This window comes from Carassius auratus, chromosome 50 (genome assembly GCF_003368295.1).
Source record: "Carassius auratus strain Wakin chromosome 50, ASM336829v1, whole genome shotgun sequence".
NCBI classification, from domain to species: Eukaryota; Metazoa; Chordata; class Actinopteri; order Cypriniformes; family Cyprinidae; genus Carassius; species Carassius auratus.
Window position 1 is genome coordinate 17,615,623 of NC_039292.1, and position 23,998 is coordinate 17,639,620.

Consider the following 23,998-nt stretch of genomic DNA (forward strand, 5'->3'; position numbering starts at 1 on the left):
AGAGGAGGACAGTGATACGCCTACAGGAGTGACTGATTGTTCGCGGCACTGTGTACAAAAAATGCTTCACTACATAATTATTTCGTTATTTTCGTTTAAGCTTAATAGCGTTAGGCTATACAGAAAGGTCTAATTTACGCACTGTTACTTACAACAGTCATTGTTTGTTTGTTTTCTTTTCACAGTCACATTTGAGTTCATTTTATTTCATGTTGAGTTCATTGATTTTAATGTTGTTGTTTTTTTGTGGCAGACTAAATACTAATGACAGACTGTTGATCTGTGAATAAAACTATGTTTGGTTCAGGTTTGAAATTCATTATCTTTTATTATAAGCTACACAGTCTAATATCATAGAATTACACTGTTATGGGAATTTTATCACAGAACTGACCTGAACCGAATCCTCATGTGATGAAGGATCAACAAACAGAACTAACAAATATTGCTACATGTGTGACTGCATCATATAATAATTATTAATTAATAGTATTAATAATATTAATCGTCTCTACGTCTTGTATTCATTTTTTCTAAAAATCCTGTCAAACGTGCACAAACTGACAGTCACCACCATAAGCTACTACTAAATATTGTAGAAACATAATTTTCTGTTAAGTTGCTCTGTAACGATTTGTATTGTAAAAAGCGCTATACAAATAAACTTGAATTGAATTGAAGTGATGCATGAATATGCAAATTGTGGACAAATTAAATGTGTATATTTAACATTCTTAAAGTAGACGGCCAACGTACTACAGGCTACTTGCACAATGTTTCATAAACTGCTATATTTATCAGAGACAGATAACAGAAAATGAGATATCTAGATTACGTACAGTAGCCTGTCTACACGCATGCTGGATGTTTTTATCTGTGAGCGGTTCACGCGTCTTGCTGTAGCGCACTTCTGAGCTCAATGACGCGCTTGACGGGCAGGAATTCTCACGCTCGCGCGCCTGTGTCGCGTGACTCCCTCACGCGCGCGCACCCGCCCGCTCCGAATCCACGGGCTGAATGATGCTCGCGGTGCGTGTCCGTGGCAGCGCTCCCCCGGCAGCAGCAGCAGCAGCATGTCCACAGTGATGAGTGGCTTATTGAATATGGCGAGTCTCGCGGATTTCGAGCCGCTCGCAGCGGTGATTCCCGCCACGAAAGTTGAGATCACCGTGTCGTGCAGGTGAGTGCCGCGCGTGGCTCTGTCACTGGTGAATCTGAATGCTTCTGTGATTCCGAACACTCACGCGTGCAGTTTCAAGTGAAATGATAATTTGAAGGCTGCATCAGCATTTTCCATAATGCATTGCATTTTGAATTACTTTTTTAATGCCCGTGCTTGCTTATGTTTTTGCAAGGCTCTGCATTTATAAAGTGCATTATTGGGTTGTATTTATAATTTGCGTGCATCATTTGATTGCAAAATAATCATCTCGTGCCTATATTAAAACAAATAATATATGCGTCAGCTATGAAGGGACATTTGAGTGATTTAAATCAATCGTTCAAAAGTGAAAGTCTATATAATACATTATAAAGATTAGAAATTATGATTTTTCATTATGATTATAATACAGTTTTATTTCAAGTGTGTGCTGCATCAAAATACATGATAACATGACATCAGTTGAAATCGTGTGTTATTCATGCGTTATTATTATTATTAATAATCTTTTTCTGCTTGACTGTATTTTAACATGGTTGTTATTTTCTACAATAACATGCAGCTGACTATAAGGTGTATTATACGGATTATGAATGCATACATAGATAATTCAATTTTATGTTATAATGCTGTGGATTTATGATGCATTCCACCAGACAGTTCTTCAGTATTTCATAATATTTGCATCCATGAGGCGTTGATGTCCTGAGAAGCAGCGAGTTTATCTCTTTAACTTCCTTCTGACTTCAGAATTTAAAACAGGTGCTTTATCCAAAGCTCAAAATGGACTTGCATTGATATGTAAAACTGCTGAATAACTGAGTAATTCAGTCATTGTTCATTATTAAAACGCATCTCTGTTCACACCTGAGGTGAGTGCTGAGAGAGCGGAGGTCTGCTGTGAATATATGAGCTGATCATGAGGGTTATTTTCAGGGAGGAAAGGTTTGTATGCTGGATAAAAATCATATTATTATTTGTTTAACAATAAACGGAAAAAGTTACGGGGACGCCAGTTTTGTACAGCACTTGTTTTATTCTTCTTCATAAATTATTACAATTATTAATTTCAGTACAGTACAGGTAAAAATTCATTCATTTTTTAAATTGGAAAATACCATGCAGTTTCAGCATCCAGATGTGTGTAAAATACTAACACCAAAGTTAGGTCTTAATAAATTACCTAAATAAGTCATTGGTCGTTGTGAAGGTGAAAACAAAAGCTATTCCTGGATTCTGCAGTGAAGCCTTTGGTCGAGTGCTTGTATCGACTGATTGACTCGTTTCGTCTGAGCACATTGAAGCGGGACCCTCCGTGCTGGAGGTCCTGTCAATACACACCACAAGAGAAAGAGGCCGAGGACAACAAACAGGAGAAGAATCCTTGCTCTGGGCTTGAAAAACAGTGACAGGAGTGATTGATTGATTTCATCTGTCAGTCAGAATCATAAATCAGTCAGCTGTAAGCCATTCAAGAGTTCTAAACATTACAAAACATTGCATAAACAAAAACATCAAGTTTATTTATTAACAATGAATTAGGCAGGATGTGAGTATGTTATATTTTCTGTCTAATTCAAACCCAATAAATAAACATGAACATTTTTAAATGCTACTGTTAAAACCTGTAAACTATAGTATTTTTCAGGTTTTATTTGTTTGTTTTTTTCTTTTTTGCCCTAACACAATATATATATATATATATAGTTGAGTGTTTACTTTATTGAACATATTTAAAAACCACAGCTTTTCACACCCCTCCTGTCTTAGAATCAATATTGATTTAATCTGCTTTCAATACTGTCATAATGTCAGTCTTGATGACACTATTTGCTCGTCGATGTGGTGATCTTTACAGAGCGAGAGTTTTGACTCGGGCTTTCCATATTTAAGCACCCCAGGGGGGACGTCCTCATTAGTGCCACTAAACTTTATCACACTTCATGCTTTAATTACATTCCTCATGAATTATTCCTCTGTGTTTTACCAGCAAATATGAATGCGGAACGAGTCCGGAAGAGGAGCAGGGATAAGCACTAATTAAATTAGTAAGAGGACAGGGAGTGTCGGTGGATGTGATTGGCAGCTGGGCTTGTTTATGATGGAGAGCGGCTGGTGTGGGCGGAGAGAGTTCCGCTTTGCTGGGATTTTAAATGGGAATGTGCTGTTTCACCGGGGAACAGCCGTGTAAATGTTTCATGAGGATGCTCGTTCTGGAGCATTTCTGCACTCTAGCTACCGTGAGGTTTCGGCCATGTGCTTTAATGGCTGGATCTGACTTTTTCAAGTGGCACATGGATCTACAGCGTATGGAGGGGAAACACATGTTCAGTCCTTGACTTTAATCTGTAAGATGCATAGAGCACTCTGGAACACATAGTACTTTTTTAAATATATGAGATGTAAATGTAATAGGTGAAAGAGGTTCGGCTAACAAAAAAAGAAAAAGAAAAGACAAGAAAAGGGAATCCCTGTATGACATTTTAATACGAAATACGTTTGGATGTGTTTGATATACGAAAGCATTCAAAAGACAGAGTGATACGTATACAAATATACAAATAACCCACTGAGGGATAGTTAAATTAATTAATGTGTTCATTAGTAGTTGATGCGATGCTGAAATGTTGAGAAAGCACTGAAAATTGATTTTGTGAATGCAGTGGTCAAATGCCGTGTGGTCGCTCAATTCTCTGTGTTATTACAGACATTTGAGGGACTGGTCATTGTGTCAACAAAACTGGAAGACTTTCTGAGTGTTTATAAGTGGTAGGCTATTATAGAAAGGAAAACTTAAAAGATAAAAAAAAAAAGAATAAATAGGGAGAACCAATACATTATTCATTATTTATTGCTATTGTGTGAATCATTTGTTATCAATAAAAAAGTAACTGTAGTATGATTACAAGTATTTAAAAATGTCAAGTACTTAATTTTTGGGATCTGATAATGTAATCTTCTCATGTTTTTGTTTGTAGTTACTGGTCATATAGGTTATTTGATTATGTATGCATTTGGGATAATATGTTATGGATTATATTTCCAGGTAGAGTTATAGATCATTGTTATATACTGATTTGCATTAATCGGCACATTAATCTAATGTGTTATGATGCATGGTTATACATTCAGTTTCAGTTTGGGTTATGTGTTATTGGTTACATGTTTGTACTTTTAATATATGTATTGTGAATTATATATTAAACTTGGCTCTTGGTTATTGGTTATACACTGTTTGCTTGTGTTCTGTTGATTTTAATATTTAGATGAGTCTGTGGCTCATTGGTTATATTAATTTTTCACTTTTGGGTTATTGGTTATATTCTGTGGCTATGTGTAGTTATGTTTATGGAGCATATATTAAGGTAGGTTTACGGTTAATTGGTCATATATTCAGTTGGGTCAATGAGTTCTTGGTTATAATATAAATGTATTTGTGCTTATATGTTGTGGGTATGGGTATCATATCAATAAACAATGGGTTTATTAATAAACATTAATTTATAGCCTTATGCAACAATTACATATATAAATTGTCAAAACTATTATGACATTGCATATTTACATTTTCATGTAACAGCCAGTATTTGTATTTCGGTCTGTAACAATCACAACATTTTTCGTATCTGCGTTCGGATACAATGTCGTACAGTACTTGTTAAGGCCGTTATGACTTTTTATCTTTTTATTCATTTTTTTTCCATAGTTATCAGTATGCCATGTTAAACTTAAATTATTATTTATTTCTAAAATAATATTTATCATGCAAGCAGAGAGATGTCATGACAAACGTTTAGTGATCATTTGAACATGACTGAATCCATTCAATGCGCACATTTTCATTACATTAATTCTTTAAGCAAGTCTTAATGTTCAGTAAACTTCACTAAACAAATGTGCGTGTGCCACGCAAACCAGCAAAAGATAAAGATGCAAACATGTAGGACAAATAGACAATGTATCCGTATCTAAGCTGATTATTAGTCTACTCTCGAGAGATAATTGATTAGTGTTTTGAGAGACTGAGATGCAGCGCTGCTGTTTGATTGGTGAGCGCGCTGTGCTAAATCCATTCATTCGTATCATATAGTAGCCTAAGGTTTAAATCATTGCCTTTTAAATAAATACAATAGAACGTTTATGATGAATTAATATAGGTATATTATTCTTGCCAAGATCTGATTTCTGAGAGATGCACAGAGAGACAACAGCAATGCTGTGTTTGATTTGCGCTCTTTTCATTCATGAAGTTTACATTCATTCACTTCACACTCGTGACTTTAGAGGTCTGTGTATAATATTGCGCTGATCCCCCTCACCTGTTATCTAGCAAACTCCGGACTGTGCCAGCTTCAGCCGAGTATTCAGGCAGAATTATTCCTTGTCTGTATTCATTTTTGAAGCCTTTATCCATGCCATTCGGAATAAGGTATTCTACTTCAGGCACACCCCTAATTACATCTTTTAATTTTACATGCAACATGGATAAGGTCATAGACAGAAACAGCTCCACCCAGTATTGTAGTCCTAAAATTCAAGTCGTACTTGCAAACTCTTTGTACGCATTATGGTAAATGCATGCTCGAGTAGTCGATTGTTTCCAACAGCGCCGACTAGTGGTTGAAGTAGTCGATCACTCGACTACTCGACTAGTCTAAGCAAGCCCTAGTGTCCATAGTTACTTCCTGTTTACAATTTATGAGGTAAATGTAAAGATTTCAATTGATGTAACGATTGACTCAACTCACGATTCCATTCGATTCACAATGCAATTCGATTCAGGATTTTTTTTTTATTTTTTTTTTACAAAATTAGATTTAAGAGAAATTATAAATGACGTTTTGTGCTCTTTCCATTTAAAATGAGAGGCAACCACTGCATTTTAATCCTGATCCAAACAAAGATGCTGCATAAATGCAACATGAGCAGTTTTTAATCTAAATCAGATTGTATTATTTTGAAGTTTAAAGCAAAAAAATAATGGTTTGACATTTTCAGTTTTGTGAAATTATGCATAAAAAATATCAGCATGAAACCGAAACAGCAGACGAGCTGAATTGAGGTTCGGTTTATTGAGGTTTTACTGTTACTGATGCAATCATCCACTTTTCTTTGCACAATCATAAGCGCTCAGTGAGATTTCCTTCAGAGATTCACTGTCTTGATACTTGACTGATAGAGCAATATTACATTTATTTTCCTCACAGTTACATTGATACTTCAGGCACTGCTATTTGTATTTATTTATTGCATTAAATCTATTCAATTTTGTTAATTCATATAATTTCCTACAGTTGATTTAATAAAGAACTCATCTAAATAAGACTAATCTCTGACAATGAAATATCTCAGTGCTATGACACACAGTACAAAGTGATCCCTGCAAGAGAGATTGAAAGTTATATCACAGATTCACTCTCTCTCCTGAGACGCTTAGTCTCTCTCATGCGCTTTTCAATCACGAATCAATTATGATACTGTGATGCTTTGCAATGCATTGAATCACAATGATGTATACTGCATCTTGGGATACTTGGCAATACCCTGCTTGAATGTTAAAAATGAATGAAATGAATGAGTTAACAGATATAGATTTAAAACCAATTAAAAAATCCACCCACATATTTGTTTTGGCTTGTAAACTGTGTTTGATTTGGGCATATTTCTCTCCTGATTCAGACAACCTTTTTGAATGGGTCTTTATTAACTCCTATTTCTTTCTTTCTTTCTACTACAGAAACCTCTTGGACAGAGACACCTTCTCAAAATCTGATCCAAGTAAGCTTTTTTGGTATACATATCACATTATAAAATCTTATTCATTTAGTCTATCATGCACTGAAATATTGGTACAAAGATCGGTTTATCTGAAAACACTAGCTCACCTAAAATCACATTACTTAAAGGGGTCATAGGATGCTACATGCACTTTTCCAAGTTGTTTAAACTGAAACATGTGTTGGCACCCTGTAATGATAAAAAAAAATGTTATCTGCTCAAATCGTTACCCCTTTCTCAAATCGAGGCGGTCTCAGATGTCTGTGTGACGTCACACAGACAGGCCCCTCCCACTATAGTTTGATTGACAGTGGCATTTCAGCACAGACTGGACTGGCATCTTACCTTAGACCCGCCCTGAGTGACTGTCATTAGTCCACCATTGTTTCACCACCAGAGCAGATGTGGTCAAAGAATGTCTTCTAGGTGATTGAGGTGTTCAGTTGCTGGATCTAATAATGAACATAGCAGTCGTCATTTACTCCTGACATCTGAGTTGCTGAAGATGCAGTGGTTTACATTTGTTTTTGAAGGGAATGTGCCCCTGAGGTACGTAAATGTGTCTATGTTCGCGCTATAAATTAGTGATTCAGCTTTGCATCCAGAAGAAGTGAGTATACGGTTTTTTAATGAATCTTTGGAAATCATCTTTCCTAATAATGTGCTAATTAACAAGTTTCAAGATGAATGCAGCTAAAGTAAACATGCCCTCAGAGAGCGGCTTGGAAAAGGGGGCGGGGTCAGCAGAGCTCATTAACATTTAAAGGGAAATGCTACAGAACAGCTCACTCTGAAAAGAGCTGTTTTCTTTTCAAATAATTTAAATTTTAACCAAACTATGTTACAGACTTTCCATTAAGACCCTAAAGAATCATATAAACTTGCAGAAAATGGGCATCCAATGACCCCTTTAAAGCAGTCTAGGCCAAAATTGTGATAAAGTTACTGCTCATCAACAGAGCACCGATCACCGTAGGGAGCATCATTAGTGTGCAATATCTTTACTGCCTGCCTTAATTATGATGTTGTTTTATAAGAAATCTTGATTGCATGAAATCCTGCTGCATGCGCATATTCTTTCATATGCAGGGGAGTATATAATTGTATTTTTGTGTTCATGTGTGTTGTGATGGCATTGTGTAATCCAGATGTTGTGGTCGGTTAACATTCACAGCTTTAATGAACACACAGATAAGTTTGACTGCAGGCCCTGCATTGTTCATTCTGCTGAATGGCTGATTACACTGACTTTTTCTGACACACAAACACACATTATGTGCTCTAAAATATTTTGTTTTGATTATTTCTCTGCTAAGTTTCTACATTATATTTTCATCTTAAAATTGGGCCAGCTATATTGTTTGGAAAGTACATAACGTTTCAGCTTTCTTTTAAAGGGGTCATATTCTACACAACAATATTACATTCCCCCACCCTGAAGTCAACTTAAAAATTGTGTTCACTATCATCAGCATAGGTAAGGTTTCTAAATACTGAGTAGGTATTGCTATTTAAAAGTAAATGTCTTGTGCTTATTTGCTTATGGTTGCGATATAACAATCATGCTGGATTCTGATCGTCCATTCTGAAGTATTTCAAAGTTATATTTAAAGATTCTACTCAGAGCTGAATTATGCATTTCTATGACAAAACTATCAACTCCGAAGCGTTCACATGCTTGTAGAACAGATGTAGTAAACATGCGCAGTACAGCACAAGTCTGTGAAACATCAGTCACAATGAAAGAGCTTAAAGGGGACAACAGATGGCCATTTTCCTAGTTGGTATGATTCTTTAGGGTCTTCAATGAAATATCTGTAACATACTTTGATTAAAATTCCTCAATGTTCATGTAAAACAACTTCCTTTTTAACTTTCACAGTGACCAGTTTCAGAGCATGTATCTTTAAATGATAATGAGCTACTGCTCACCGCGCCCCTTTTTTTCCGTGGGAGGGAGTCTCTTTCCTCTCTCCATATATGGCTCGGAGGTGCTCTTCTTCAAATAGCTAGCTATCTATGTATCTATCCTAGCTATCTGGCTACAAATGTAAATATCTTGCTGGATGACACAGTTACAGACTCAGATCAATTGACTGCGTGTGTTCTCTTCATCTTTTCTAAGCTGACAGACATGTCAGAAACCTAAACTAAATGCAAAAAAAGTGACATCCAATGTCCCCTTTAAATCTATAAATGGCATGGTTGCGCCAGCAAATTTTTTATTTTACGTTTACTTTTGTTATCACTGTTGGCTAGGTTTAGGATCGCGTTTAGTGTAAGTGGTTTTTTCAAACGCAATAGAGCATTAAGTTTGGCAAGCATTTTGAATCCTGAACCCAAGGTATGCTTTCCTTTTGACATGCACGTTTAGCAATCATGTAGATCTCATTTGAACTCTTACTGTAAATGCATATGGTACATGTAGGCTTGAAATAGTACATCAGTGCAACAAGAAATGATCCTTCCCCTAAACACGCCAAATACATAGCCTGTAATATGACATCAAGCGCTGTGGATGCCACACACACAGGCAGTGAGCGATGAGTCTATATTTAGCCGTCTGGAGTCCCTGATTCCAGCATCTTTTGGCCGGTGAATGTAGAGAGGAGTTGTATTGCTGCATGACTGGCCCCATCACGTCAGCACAGCTCAGACTCAGCACATGTGCCGCTCCATATAAGACGACAATCCTGCAGCACTAATGATGATGATGATGAGGATTGTTTGTGTTTGTCTGTAATTGTACCTCAACTAAGAAGAAATTATTCAAAAATAAATAACTAAAATCTAGAAAAACTCTGCACACATTCTACATTTTCAACAAACCTGTGAAATTAAAATGAACAATGGCATTTTCACTTTATGTACCCTACATTCGGTGGTTATCTAATGCCAACTAGGCCTATGTGTAAATGTTTTTTGAACCTGTAGTTATTTATTCTCAGATCTATGGAACTGCATTCATAATGGGGTTCAGATGATTTCTGATTACTGTCAGCCCTGTTCAAGACATCAGAGCTTAAACAGAACCAGAATGAAGCTGGTTAAAAGGTCACACCCAGTAACACACTAGGCCAAAACTGAAAGAAATTCTTGGACTCCAATGAACCATGGTGAGAGCCATTATCTCCAGATTAAAAAATAAAAACCTGCACATTAGTTAACCTTCCCAGAAGTCCTTCCAAAATTCCTCCAAGAGCACAATGCCAACTCATCCAGGAAGTCACACAAGACCCAAGGACAATATTGATGGATCCATGCAGGTCACTGTTCATGACTCGACTATTGGAAAGACACTGGGAAAAATGGCTGCCATGGAAAACCCAAAAGACTCTGAATTATGCCAAAACACTCCCTGATGATATATTTTTGTCCACTGAGTTGAAAGTGGAACAGTTTGGAAGACAGTGTTCCCATTATATCTGGTGCTAGTTCTGTTTAAAGAACATCATACCTGCTGTCAAGTATGGTGGTGTGGGGATGCTTTTCTATTTCAGGGTCTGGGCAACTTGCAATAATTGTGGGAAACATGAATCCTGCTGTCTTTTGGTCTCTACTCTTTTTTTCTACGAGTTTGGGCTAAATCACAAACTCAGAGCCCTTATCTCGAACAGCATGCCAAGTATGCATACACTTTTCTGTATCTGATAAGTGCAAACTCATGAAATATTGTTCTAAAATGTAGTATTCTAAAATAAAATAATAGAAATTTCTTTCAAAAAATGTAATGTATCCTTATAAAAGTGATTTTTTTTTTGCATAGTAAATCACCTTTAAGTTTAAAGGGGGCAATCGATCATAGGTGTTTAATATTGAAGACCATTTCCTCCACTGATTGAAAAAAGGTAATTACAAGTTTATGTGTCACAATTATGACTTTATAACTCTCATTTGTATGTTATAAAGTCGGAATTGTGAAAAAAATAATGCTGTTTTACAAGAATGCAGAGTGCTGTGAAAGCATTTTGATTATGTAATATAAAATAGTCTTAGATCTTCAGAATTGTGTGATGTAAACTCACAGCTGAAAGTTTCAAAATCAGAATTGCATTATAGAAAGCAGACTGAGGGATAAAAAGTTGGAATTAACCTTTTTCTTATTTATTCGGTGACGGAAACTACATTTCTATGACAACAAACAATAGATGTCCTATGGCAGTATATATTCTTGAATGTAAATTTCACTGCATGTTATTGTGTAGGTGTATTTTTAGAAAGTGTCCAGGTGGCCATGTACTTCTACACATCCAGCTGACAGAATGAAAGTTAAAAGAGTTTCTCAGTGCATGTAGACAGCTGAGGCAGATCTCTCTCTCTCTCTCTCTCTCTCTCTCTCTCACACACACACACACACACATTCCTCTCCCAGGACAGATATCAGTACAGGTGGTCATAAAGTCACACACTGTAAACTCTACGAGGCTATGGGGTTTAAACCGGATATAAAGGTGGAGATTATGCATGCTCTGAGGACAGTGATGGACCTTTTTTAATTAGGCATATTTTTAGACACACTCTGATGGCAGGTATTGGCTCATGTTTAGAGGAAGGCCCCAAAGCAGTTGAACAGATGTTAAGAAATGGAATTATTTCAGCCACCTGCCGTTGCTTGTGATTTGAATTGGCGAGACATCTGAGCATGTGTGTGTGTGTGTGTGTGTGTGTGTGTGTTAATGACAAACTTCTCTCACTGCATGTGAGACAAACAATTGTATGCCCAAGAGCTTCACACATCTTTCTTTGCTTTTTGTGCATACTTGATTTCTTAATTTGCTGAATTAACAAACCAGGGCTGCTGTATTTTCACTCTTCTTTTCAGCAAGTTTTAATGTCTCAAGGCAGTTTTCATGCATCTTTATATTTGTTTCTGTGTAGTTTGTGTGCTGTACACTCAGACTGTGGCTAACAGGGAGTGGAGGGAGGTATTGTATTTTCTGAATTTGTGTTTTCAGACCTGTATTTTTTAATTGACATTGCTTTTGTTCATGCTGGTAATGTGATGCCCTTTATTGTTTAGTTTGGCAGGACAGAAGTCATTGATAACACGCTGAATCCAGACTTTGTGCACAAATTCATCCTCGATTACTTCTTCGAAGAGAGACAAAATTTACGCTTTGACCTGTAAGTATAATCAGCATATGAAAATGTTTATCTGTCTTTGAGTGTTTTATGTTTGGGTTTAAAACTGTGTGTTTTATTCTTAATTTTTTTTATTTTAGAACTCATATTGGGCTCATTCATAAAAAAAGTAAATAATAATAATAATATATATATATATAAAATTAAATGTCAACTGGTGTAACCTCTAACTAATATGCAATAATATATTTTCTTCACTGAAAAAAGTGTATGATTTACTTTACAGTTTTCACCCATACATTTCTAATTAATTTCACAAATAAATATAAAGAGATGGTATTTGGAACTTTTTTTTTTTTTTTTTTTTTTTTACAGTTTTACTTAACTTATTTATACAAATAATAATAATAATAGTAATAAATAATCACTTTTTTTTATATATTTTATATAATGACAAACATTTAACAACATGGGGTGCATTTCCCAAAAGCTATGGTCGCATGTGGTTACCAATAGTTTACAATGGAACTTGCAACCATTGTTAGCTAATGATTATTTTGGGAAAAGCACCCCTAAAGTTATATATATATATATATATATAGGCCAGTCATCTCCTCTATGTTCACTGTAAACAATCTGACATACAGAGACAACATTTACAACAGTGCTGTTTTCATAAGGAACATAGGAGACCTTTTAATGCAGTTTTGTATGATTTCACACATACTCTCTTTCTCTCTCTCTCTTTCTCTCACAAACACACATACACATATATACACACACACACACACACACACACACACACACACACACACACACACTGCCTGCAGGGTTTTGGCTTGCTGCTGCTCAGTGAAGCACATTTTATACAGCTGTATCCCAGAAATTACATTTATGCATTATTCACCTCCATCACACAAACACGCACACACACACACACACACACACAAGTGGTCAAACACATACTGCAGATCATCCATTAGAGCGGCCTGCTCCATACTTAGCACTACAAATTGTCTAGAGGCACATGATGCACATTATACATGAGCTTTTATTTACATGGGCTGAATAGAACATAAGTGACGTGTGTGTATGTGTGTGTGTGTGTGCATTCGTGTGTGTATGGTTGGTCGGTCATGTCATCAGCTCCCTGTCCTGATATTATCATATTCAGGATGTGACATTTTGATGGATATGTCACATCCATCTGTGTGTGAGTGTGTGTACACCTGACAGTTTTACACCTGCTACCTTCTCACCCAGATTGCTCTTTTTCAATTATCTGAGATCTGGAGCTGTCCAGTATATATATATATATATATATATATATATATATATATATATATATATATATATATATATATATATATAGCACAGACCAAAAGTTTGGACACACCTTCTCATTCAACAAGTTTTCTTTATTTTCATGACTATGCAAATTGTAGATTCACACTGAAGGCATCAAAACTATGAATTAACTCATGTATAATTATATATAGAATTATATACATAACAAAAAAAGTGTGAAACAACTGAAAATCTGTCATATTGTAGGTTCTTCTTTAGCTTTGATTACTGCTTTGCACACTCTTGGCTTTCTCTTGATGAGCTTCAAGCGGTAGTCACCTGAAATGGTCTTCAACAGTCTTGAAGGAGTTCCCCGAGAGATGCTTAGCACTTGTTGGCCCTTTTGCCTTCTGTCTGCGGTCCAGCTTGTAACAGTCACCGCCTGTCACAGGATCTTTTAGGACTGGTGGGTGCTATTTTCTTCCTAGCCACTAGGAGGATGCTAGAGGGCACATGGTATGGGATAAAACAGGAAGCATCAGAGTAAGTGCGAAGGTCTGTTTGATGCTGCCATATGGTTGTTTGCTAACTATCTTTCGAATCCTGTTTGAGAAACTGATTGTTTCCTGCTCAGACAGGATTGGTTTGGGGATGTAGCTAATGTTCCTCAGGTGTGGATGTAGTTACGTGATAGGAGTAAAAAAAAAACTCTGCTTATAATCTTGGAGCACTTGTGTGATTCGTTTGAAGAGAGAAATAACGACTCCCCAAACAACTAAGCATTGGACATCCTCTTACTTCATCATGGTCTACCTTGGCCCCCACAGATAAGACTGACCATTTTAATTTTTTGAACTACTGAGACTTGTGGACCTCGGATGACTGTATTGGACACTTCAGTACACCAATATGTATATATAAGGGCATGATTGGAAATAATGAATTGATCGCTGTGAACAAGTGTATGTTTTGTGATATAATGAGTTTTGATGTACAAGGAATGGGTAAAACTTTGAATTATATGAAGAAAGTAACATTGCACTTGTGGGTGGAAGAGTTTATTTTTGATCTTATTTCAACTGAGTTCAATTGAGTATTGCACACAAGATTACCCTTTTTTATATATAGCTGAACTAGTGCAAAGAAGCTGGGACTGTTATAGAATGGTGCCCGAATGGGGACTTGTGTTGTATATTAATGAGATCGGTTGATGTGGAGTGGTGTATGGTTTGAGGTTTAAATTGGGTAACAGAAATGTCGATGCCATCTCATGGAACAGAGGATGGGAATGAACCCCTGCAGATTTCACAGCTGGTACATTTGTGACTAGAAGAGACCCACCTCCCTTAAAAGATCTTATAAACACTTTTAGTGAACTGTATCTGGATTCAGATAATGATGATGAATGTGGTGCTCAACCTGCTAGTCGTCTTCCTCCTCCTCCTGATGATGGACTACCTGATTTGTATCTCTCCAACCAGTGTAATTACAAACTGACCAACCGAGTTACAAGTCTAGAGGGTGATGTAAAAAAGTGCCTGCAAGAGTTAGGTCTATGATGCTTGCAAGAGAACTGTAGCAAACAGTGTAAATATTTGGGGGAAAAATTTAATTACAAAATTGAAAGGGAGTGTGGAAGAGTTAAGCAGAGCATGAAGTTAAGCATTCAGGATTTGGGACAATCAATGGTCGATTGCCTGAAGAGAAGAGATGCTCAAATTGATGCTAAACTTAAAAGTTATGCTCATGTTGTATCTACTCCAGTTTCTCACGCTTCGACTAGAGCAGATTACCATGGAAGATCTATCCAAATTCCCACTATGGGAATGGAGTGCACTATATATATATATATATATTCTAACTTTAGAATCATCTGTTTAGTAACCATGGAGATTTCAATAAGAAGTTATCAGATCAAGACAAGCCATATCATTGCACCCTGGGTGGTGTAAGCAACCAGGAACAACCCAGAACACCACGGCAACCATTCAGAATACCTTTGCAAAACCCTAGCAACCAATCAGAACATGTTAACCACCAGTATTGAGTCTATTTCCCAAAGCGTCATGTGCCAACTCTGATCAGAAGTTCTGTGATAACCAGCATAGTGCAACAAGAGTTCCAAAGAAAATTTGTGAACGGAAGACAAAAAAATAAAAATAAAATAATACAAACATGTGTGATTGGAACTACAGCTCGCTGTAACGATCTATGGAAGGAAGGACCCAAAAACAGAACAATGCTTAACTCCAGTTTATTGAAGAGCAATAATAAACACATTACGAGCCAAATGGTTCCCGACAAGTTCTGGGCCAGGATGAGACCGGAGAATGGTCGAGCAGGTAAAGTCAGTTTTCGGGGCAGTCCATCAGTAGCCAAATACAATCCATAAGATGAAAGACAGAGTCACTCAGGTGAAAAGGTCAGGCAAGGAGCAGAACAATTAAGGCAATCCAAAGCTCACAGTTCAAACAGACAGAAGATCCTGTAGACTAGAGAGTGGCAAATAAACAGAACACATTGGGAGAAAACAAAGAAAAACAGAAGAAAAATACAGGTGTGAGGTAAGAAGCGATCAGGCTGATTAGACAACACCATCAGCCATGTGCAAAAGCATGTGAAAGTACAAAACATTTATAAAGAAAAAGAAAAAAAATCAGAGTCAGATCAAACCTGAGTCCTGATAGTACCCCCTCCCCCAGGAGTGACTCCCGGATCACTTAAGGGCTGAGAGGATCGTTGGCGATGAAAAATCTCGATAAGCAAGCGATCCAGAATATCCAGAAATATTCCCCAGATCCAGAATATTATGTAAGTTTGCTCACTTGCAAAGAAATTCAGGGTATGTTATTTTATGGTACATTTATTTTAGCATAGACAGAATATCAACCAAAAAATCCAGGGGAAAAAAACACATTAAAAAAAGGTTATTAGCATTTCACTTGGAGGTTGATTTACATTTCAGTGAGTGAAATAACTATTTGATCCCCTACCAAGCAGCAAGAATTCTGGCTCCCACAGATTGGTTATGTGCCCATGTGGAACACAGATAAGTCCTGCCACTTTAAGAAGTTAGTCATAATAACAGCTCATTAGTTGTATAAGACATAAGGTGTATAAAATAAGAATGGAAAATACACAATCTGTATCTTCCATTCCAACCTCTCCTATCACCATGGGCAAGACCAAAGAGCTGTCAAAGGATGCAAGAGATAAGATTGTAGATCTGCACAAGGCTTGAATGGGCTACAAGACCATCAGCCTTGGTCTGGAGCTCTTGGCAAGATCTTACCTAATGGGGTAAATATGATCATGAGAAAGGTGAGGGATCAGCCCCAAACTACATGGGAGGAGCTTGTTGACGACCTTAAGGCAGTCACAAATAGTCACCATAGTCACAAAGCAAAACATTGGTAACACACTATGCCGCAAAGGACTGAAATCCTGCAGCAATCGCAAGATCCCCCTGCTTAAAAAGGCACATCTACAGGCCTGTTTAAAGTTTGCCAAAGAACATCTAAATTATTCATAGAGGGCTTGGGAGAAAATGATATGGTCAGATAAGACCAAAATTGAGCTCTATGGCATTAGCTTGACTCGCTGTGTTTGGAGGGAGAGAAATGCTGACTATGACCCCAAGAACACCATCCCTACAGTCAAGTATGAAGGTGGAAAGGTTATGCTTTGGGCTTTTTTTCTGCTAAGAGTACTGGACAAATACATTGCACTGAGGGGCAAATGGACGGGCCCATGTACTGTAAAATCTTGGATGAGAACCTCCTTCCCTCAGCCAGAAAACTGAAGATGGGTCATGGATAAGTCTTCAAGGATTACAATGACCTAAATCATACCACCAAGGTAACAAAGGAGTGGCTCAAGAAGAAGCACATTAAGGTCATGGAGTGGCCTAGCCAGTCTCCAGACCTTAATCCTATAAATAAATCTGTGGAGGGAGTTGAAACTTCTAATTTCTCTTGAGATGTGTGCAAACCTGGTGACCAACTACAAAAAATGTCTTACCTCTGTGCTTGCCAACAAGGATTTCTGCACCAAGTACTAATATATGTTTTGCTTGGGGATCAAATACAAATTTAACTCACTGAAATGCAAATAAATTTCTAATCCTCAATCATCAGGGGAGGAGGGGGAACAGAGGAAGATACAGAAGGAACATGAGGTGAATGCAAACTGGCTTAATTTTGGAAACATGAAAAACAGGGTACACACAAAGGAAAGGATAGGGTAACCTAAGCTAGATTGCCACCGGACTGATGACTTTAACAATGGGATAAGGCCAGATGAACCTACAGTAGGTGCCAACTTATGAGCCAGGTCTCAAAGCTGCAACTCTTTGGTGGAAAGCCAAATCCGTTGCTAAAAAACATCCTCCAAAAGTCATCCTCCATTAACAGTCTGCAGTGATTTTAGTACATCCCTGGACTGGAAAAACTCCTCCCTGGCCCTCCTCCAGGTATGACAACAGCTCTGAATAAAAGCCTGGACTGAGGGAACGGCTGCTTCAGGACCATGGGATGAAAACAAAAGAGGTTGGCAACCCAGTCAACACATGAATGGGGAAAGCCCAGCTGAAGACACTGGCAATGAGTTATGAAAATACTCAGCTCACGTTAGCTGCTGACTCCAGGTATAGTGGTTGTGGGAAGCTAAAAATCAGAAAATCAATGAAATCCTGGTTTACCCTCTCGGACTGGTCGATGGCCTGTGGATGAAACCCCAAAAACAGACTGACAGAGGCTCCAATCTGCCGACAGAACTCCCTAGAAAGATAGAAGTCCACTGAGGCGCCCTATCAGAGACCACGTCCTCTGGAAAACTATGAATCCTGAAGATGTGGTGAATAATCACCCAGGCATTCTCCTTCACAGTGGGTGGTTTGGAAAGGGCAATGAAGTTGAACACTTTAGAAAAGTGATCCAACATGATGGGGATCACAGTATTGCAACTGGATGGAGGGAGACCAGTAACAAAATACAGGGGAATATGTGACCAGGGGCAGAAAAGGATGGGAAAAGGATGTAACAAACCAGTGCATGGTAAATTAGAAGACACAATCTTAAATTCCCTAGGTGACCTCACCCATCACACAACCCTGAGGCAGATTATTCCCAGGAGGAGGTGTGTCAACCAAGGGAGTGATGCACTTTGACAACGCTGCAAGTTTACCATTTTTGGATCATGGCCTGTAAGATAACACAAAGTCGAAGTGCCTAAAAAATCATCATAGTCATAGTTTCGTTCTGTAGGAGACGGTAACACTTTATAATAACTGCACACTATTAATCATTAATTAAGCATTAGTAAACAGATAATTCATAATTTATAAAGCATTAATAGACAGTAATAATCAGTTTATAAATACAGATATAAATGCTTTATTCTTGATTTAAAAAGCATATCTATAATGTGTAATTTCATACTTTATTCATGATCAATTTATCATTTCTCAATGAAGTATAGCATTATTTACAAACCAGTTATTTAGGAGTTGCCAGTGATTCATAAGATCACAAGAAATGTAGTAAATTCAGGTAGTTATAAAGCATTTAGTAGTGGTCAGTTAACTATTTATGTGAGCTCATCTAAAGTGAGGACTAGTTATGCTTTGTAAAGCATTTATAAAGGATATTTAAAGGCTCAGTTATCTTCTAAACAAAAAACAGAAACAAAGACAACACAGTGATACAGAACATAGAAAGATTAACAGCCTTTAAATCTCATTTGTAAAAGCTTTACAAGGCATAAATATTCCTCACTTTAGATGAGCTCACAAAAATAGTTAACTAACAACTACCTGAATTAACCCTGAATTACAGTAGAAATACATGTTAATAAACCATTTATTAACACTATAAGTAACTATTACTATATGTCTGAATAAAAAGATGTATGAATGCACATTTAAATAGTTTATTAATCATTTACTTTACAATTTCTAAGTGATCTTATGAACCACTGACAACTCCTTAATAACTGGTGTGTGAATAATGCTATACTTAATTTAGAAATGATAAATTGATCATTAATAAAGTATGAAAAAACAATTATTAAATACATTATAGATATTCTTTTAAATCAGGTATAAAGCATTTATATCTGTATTTATAAACTGCTTATAAATGTCTATGAATGCTTTATAAATGATGAATTAACAGTTTCCTAATGCTTAACTAATGATTAATAGCATGCAGTTATTATAAAGTGTTACCGTAGGAGACATACGGTGAAAAAAATAAACACAAGGATGTAGCTTATTACCTTGAGGGTATATTTGAGAAAGAACTACCCCATGACCTACCTCCGATGCTTCAACCTCCACCACAAACTGCGAACGAGGTCAGGTGTAATGATAATTGGAGCAGAAGTAAATCTACGTTTAAATTCATCAAAAGCACTCTGAGCTGCTATAAGCTGTCAAAGGGGCTGCTACCTGGCTAAAGTTCCTGATGAATCTCAGATAGAAATTGGCAAAACCCAGGAACTGTTGTAAACTCTTTTTTGAGTCAGGTACCGGCCAGTTAGAGATGGCTCTCACCTTTGCAGGGTTCATGCGAATCCCCTACCCTGAAATGATTGAACCCAAAAGCGAAAACCACTTCTCCACCTTAACAAATATCTGATTCTCAAGTAGCTGCTGGACACCTGCCTGTTGTGACAGATCTTTCTCCATTGCCTGCCGCTCAGGCAAGGAAAAAAGACAACCACGAGGCGTGAAAGTGCCTGGGAGGAGATCGATGGTATAATCATACGGTAAATCTGGTGAAAGAGAGGCAGATTCGGACCTTCTGAAGACTACCTGCAAATCACGGTACATGACAGGAACCCAGGGCAAATCTATCTCTTCCTCCTGAAACAAAGAAAGAGACAGAGAAGGAGGAGCAGAAACAAAAAAATTGACAAATAGAATTGTGTGCCCAGTTAATGAGGGGACCTTGCAAAGAAAGCCAAGGATGGCCAAGCACTAAGGGAGCTACAGGGGATTTATTTAAATAGAGCTCCAGCTCCAAGTAGCTACCAGAGGTAATTTCACTCACCTGGCCAGTTATAGACAAAATAATCATGACCTGGCTGCCATCCAGTGAATGAGCAGTGATGGGAGGATTAAGAGCGTGAATGGGAAGAAGGTAAATGAGCCCAATCATTATAAAAAAAAAAAAATTCCCTTCAGCTCCCTAGTCAGTGTGCTGAACAGGAAGTACCATTCTTAATGACAGTCACCGGCAAGAGAGTACGAGATCCTTGAACTGGGGAAATAGAGGTTGAATTCCCCTAACTACTGATGCGCACTGGCTTTTGCTGGCCAAGATGCAGCTAGATAGCCATGGCCACCGCACTTCAAACTGAGGCCTTCAGACAAGCGTTGTTGTCTTTCTTTGGCAGAAAGAATCAGCTGCAAAAGGTGCTTCTTATAGCCAGTGAACAGAAGAAGAATCGGGGAGTTCTGCTCAATGTCTGATGGAAGCAGAACCCAAGTCATGGGGTCTACCAGACATCAGCATGATGATATAAAACTTTTGACTCCAATGCATATGTCCACGCTGAAGAGAAAACAACACCTCACACTAAATGATAAAGGAGCGGCAGTTAGTTGGTTCACCAGCCTAAGCAGGTGTATTATTGATGAGAGGTTTCTTTCCTTGAAGGAGATCCTTCCACTGGGTCTATGTCTGGCCTGTGTGACAATTTCTGGAAGAAAGGACCCAAAAACAGAAGAATGCCTAACTCCAATTTATTGAAACACAATAATAAACACAGTACAAACCAATGGCTCCAGACCAGTTCTGGACCAGGAGGAGACAGGAGGATGGTCAAGCAGGTAAAGTCAAAGTCTGGGGCAGTCCACCAATAGCCAAATCTAATCCATAAAACGAAAGACAGAGTCAGGCAGGTGAGAAGGTCAGGAAAGGTGCAGGCAGAAAAATTCAGCCAATCCAAAGCTCATAGTTCAAACAGTCATGAGATCGTTACAGCCGGCCAAACCAAAAAGGCGAACAGAACCCCCTGGAAAATCCAATCTCCAAAATCAGCAACAGACCAGTAGGTCAGCAGCACATAACAAAATCATTCAAATAAACATTCAAATAAAGTTATATTTTGGGTAAAAATAAAGTTAGTAAGACATTTTTTGTAACCATTAAATAATATTATAATCATAACACGAAAACTGGACAGTTTCAAAACATTTAAAATCAACGTTCACATTGTTTATATATCCTAAATTCGTTACTTAGGTAGCAACCACTTTAAACTGCCTAGCAAACTCATTGCAAAACACAAACCCCCTCAGAACACCTTATCAACCACATACAATAGCAGCACAGACACACATACGGTATCGTGGAAATGCAGAAAACGTGAGTAGTAAAAATATGGAATGGAGTTTAATTTATATGGACACTGAATAAGCCAAGTGGAATGGATTTGAGGAAGCAGCCGTGTGGAACTCAAGGCCAAAATGCAGAATGGTGTTTAATTTATTAGGGCATTCCTCAAGTGCAATGAAGTTGAATGACTGTGCTCTGAAAAGTTAATAGACATGCACTAAATTAGAGATGGTAAAAGTGAGTGGGTCCAATATCATTGTTCTTAAAAAGTGCAATGGTTCCGACGCCCATGAATAACCATAAATAATCCACCCACAAGCCTAAACCAAAGCCCTCAGACTGTGTTAGATTCTTGACATAGAGTTAGACTCGGCCACAGTGAAACATGCAGTATACTGACATGATCTTATTGCCTAAAATAAGAGGTAAAAGGTAAAAGCATGTCTTGATTTTAGCGATCGATCTTTTCTGCCGTGGCTGGAAATATGTGCACATGTGCTGATGCTGCTCATTTTGCACAGGAAGAGGAAGAAAGAGACAAGCAGAGAGAGAGAGAGAGAGAGAGTAGCTTCATGCTGAGAGGAAAATAACATGTATCCCAACATGACAGATTTTTCCTCAAACATGTAGGTTGTTGCCAGTCACTGAGGTTTCATTTAAACTGCCAGTGAACAACAGACTCGTGTTCATTCAGAATGTCACAAAAAAAAACAAGCGCTGACATATTTTAGCTCCTACAGTAAACTGCACAGAAAAAAGTGATAACATGATTTGAAGGTAAAGTGTACCTTTTTTAGGGTAGAACTGTGCAAAGCTAGCTACAACAATGGAAGACGGTGGCAGTGTCATTACTGCTTGCTAAGTCATTTGTGCTATATATTTATTTAAACATACATCAAACATGACATTTCTACATGCAATTTCTTGAATACACCTATTCTAGAATCGTCTTCAGGGTTAAAATTTAGAAACATAATTTTTAATTTTGAGGGACATAAAGTGTGCGCAAAAATTCAAGCAAAATGTGTGTTTTTTATGATTCAGTACAGTTTGATTAATACAAAAATGCATGATTTTTAGGAAAACAGAAAAAAAAACTGAAAGTCCATCCATAACAACAGGTCCAGCCCTAAAACTAATGTTTAATAATGTGTAAGTAGACTGTATGAAAATGTATGATGAGATTGTATGGAAACTAAAAAAGTTAAAATAGTTACAAACTGCCATGAGATATTTATATTATATAATGCCACCACATTATGGTGGAAACATTTGTATGGACAAGCATCAGCGACATTTTCTTCTGAAAATGTGATTAGTTATTTTTGCAATACAGTGCTGCAGTGGATGATTTAGTTTTGTTGGCTTCCAAGTTAGTATCACCCTGGCTCCCTCGACAAAAGACCAATAGGATTTTTCGATTTACTTTTGGATCTGTGACCAACAACTTTATGATTCTTACATGTTTTCTTCATCAAGTTAATCTTCATAATCTTTACAGTAGCCTGCAAACAACAAGCAGAAGTAAAAAGCGAAATTGTTTGATGTAATGGAAAAAAAAGAAAGAAAAAAAAACAACAAAAACCTTGACTTTGAGTTTTGTCTGATACCAGAAGTGTAAATATTTGTATGTTTCCAGATTTAAGGACTCCTTTCTGCAGCACTTTATTCTGAGCCACATAAATTTAATTTAATTTCTACAAGCATTTCAATGAGCGTCATTTACAGAATTTTCCTTTTATTTCTAGGTATGACCTCGACTCAAAGAGTGAAAACCTGTCCAAACATGTAAGTGTTTTCCTGTAAAAGTAAAGCTGATGGACATCATATGTATGTATGTGTGCGTGTGTGTGTGTGTGAGAGAGAGAGAGAGAGAGAAAGAGTGGATTGAACTAGAAGACTTGTTATAGTATTTTCTTGTGTTGTGTAAGTGGCCCTACAGACACCTTGTTTAACCCTCATCATGGGGGTTTTATCCTGATTTATCCAAGCATTTTGTGGGGTCAGAACCATGGGTTACTCTATATCCCATAATGCCCCTGTGGGATTGATGTTCAGAGATGCTGGACACAGTCATTCAGGAGATTGTCTGCTTTTTCCAGTCCTGCCTTTGCATCTGCAAACCTTTCTGCCTTCTCTTTATTTTATTTTTTTTATTGACCGACTCCCTCATTATATTACTCTTAAAATGTGTTCTTGTCCCAGGCTCATGATAATCTAATATGAATTTAAATTAATTATAAGAAATGAATTGACATGGAAGACTGCAGCATGAACATAAACTTTACATTGAAAAGGAAATGTTCATTTATATGTTAATTTATTATCTAGAGAGTGCTGGTTATAT

At 37.3% G+C, this 23,998-nt stretch overlaps 1 protein-coding gene across 1 annotated transcript in view; it reads left to right on the forward strand.

Annotated features, from left to right (window-relative positions):
- Nucleotides 1-981: 981 nt before the first annotated feature.
- The window catches only part of LOC113067207 (copine-8-like), a 49,594-nt gene continuing 26,577 nt past the window's right edge, over nucleotides 982-23,998 (forward strand). Inside the window, exons 1-5 of the mRNA XM_026239522.1 lie at nucleotides 982-1,180; nucleotides 6,900-6,940; nucleotides 11,819-11,865; nucleotides 11,961-12,064; nucleotides 23,400-23,439. Of these exons, the coding sequence (XP_026095307.1) occupies nucleotides 1,074-1,180; nucleotides 6,900-6,940; nucleotides 11,819-11,865; nucleotides 11,961-12,064; nucleotides 23,400-23,439 (339 nt within the window). The 5' untranslated portion in view covers nucleotides 982-1,073. The remainder of the gene's footprint in view (nucleotides 1,181-6,899; nucleotides 6,941-11,818; nucleotides 11,866-11,960; nucleotides 12,065-23,399; nucleotides 23,440-23,998) is intronic.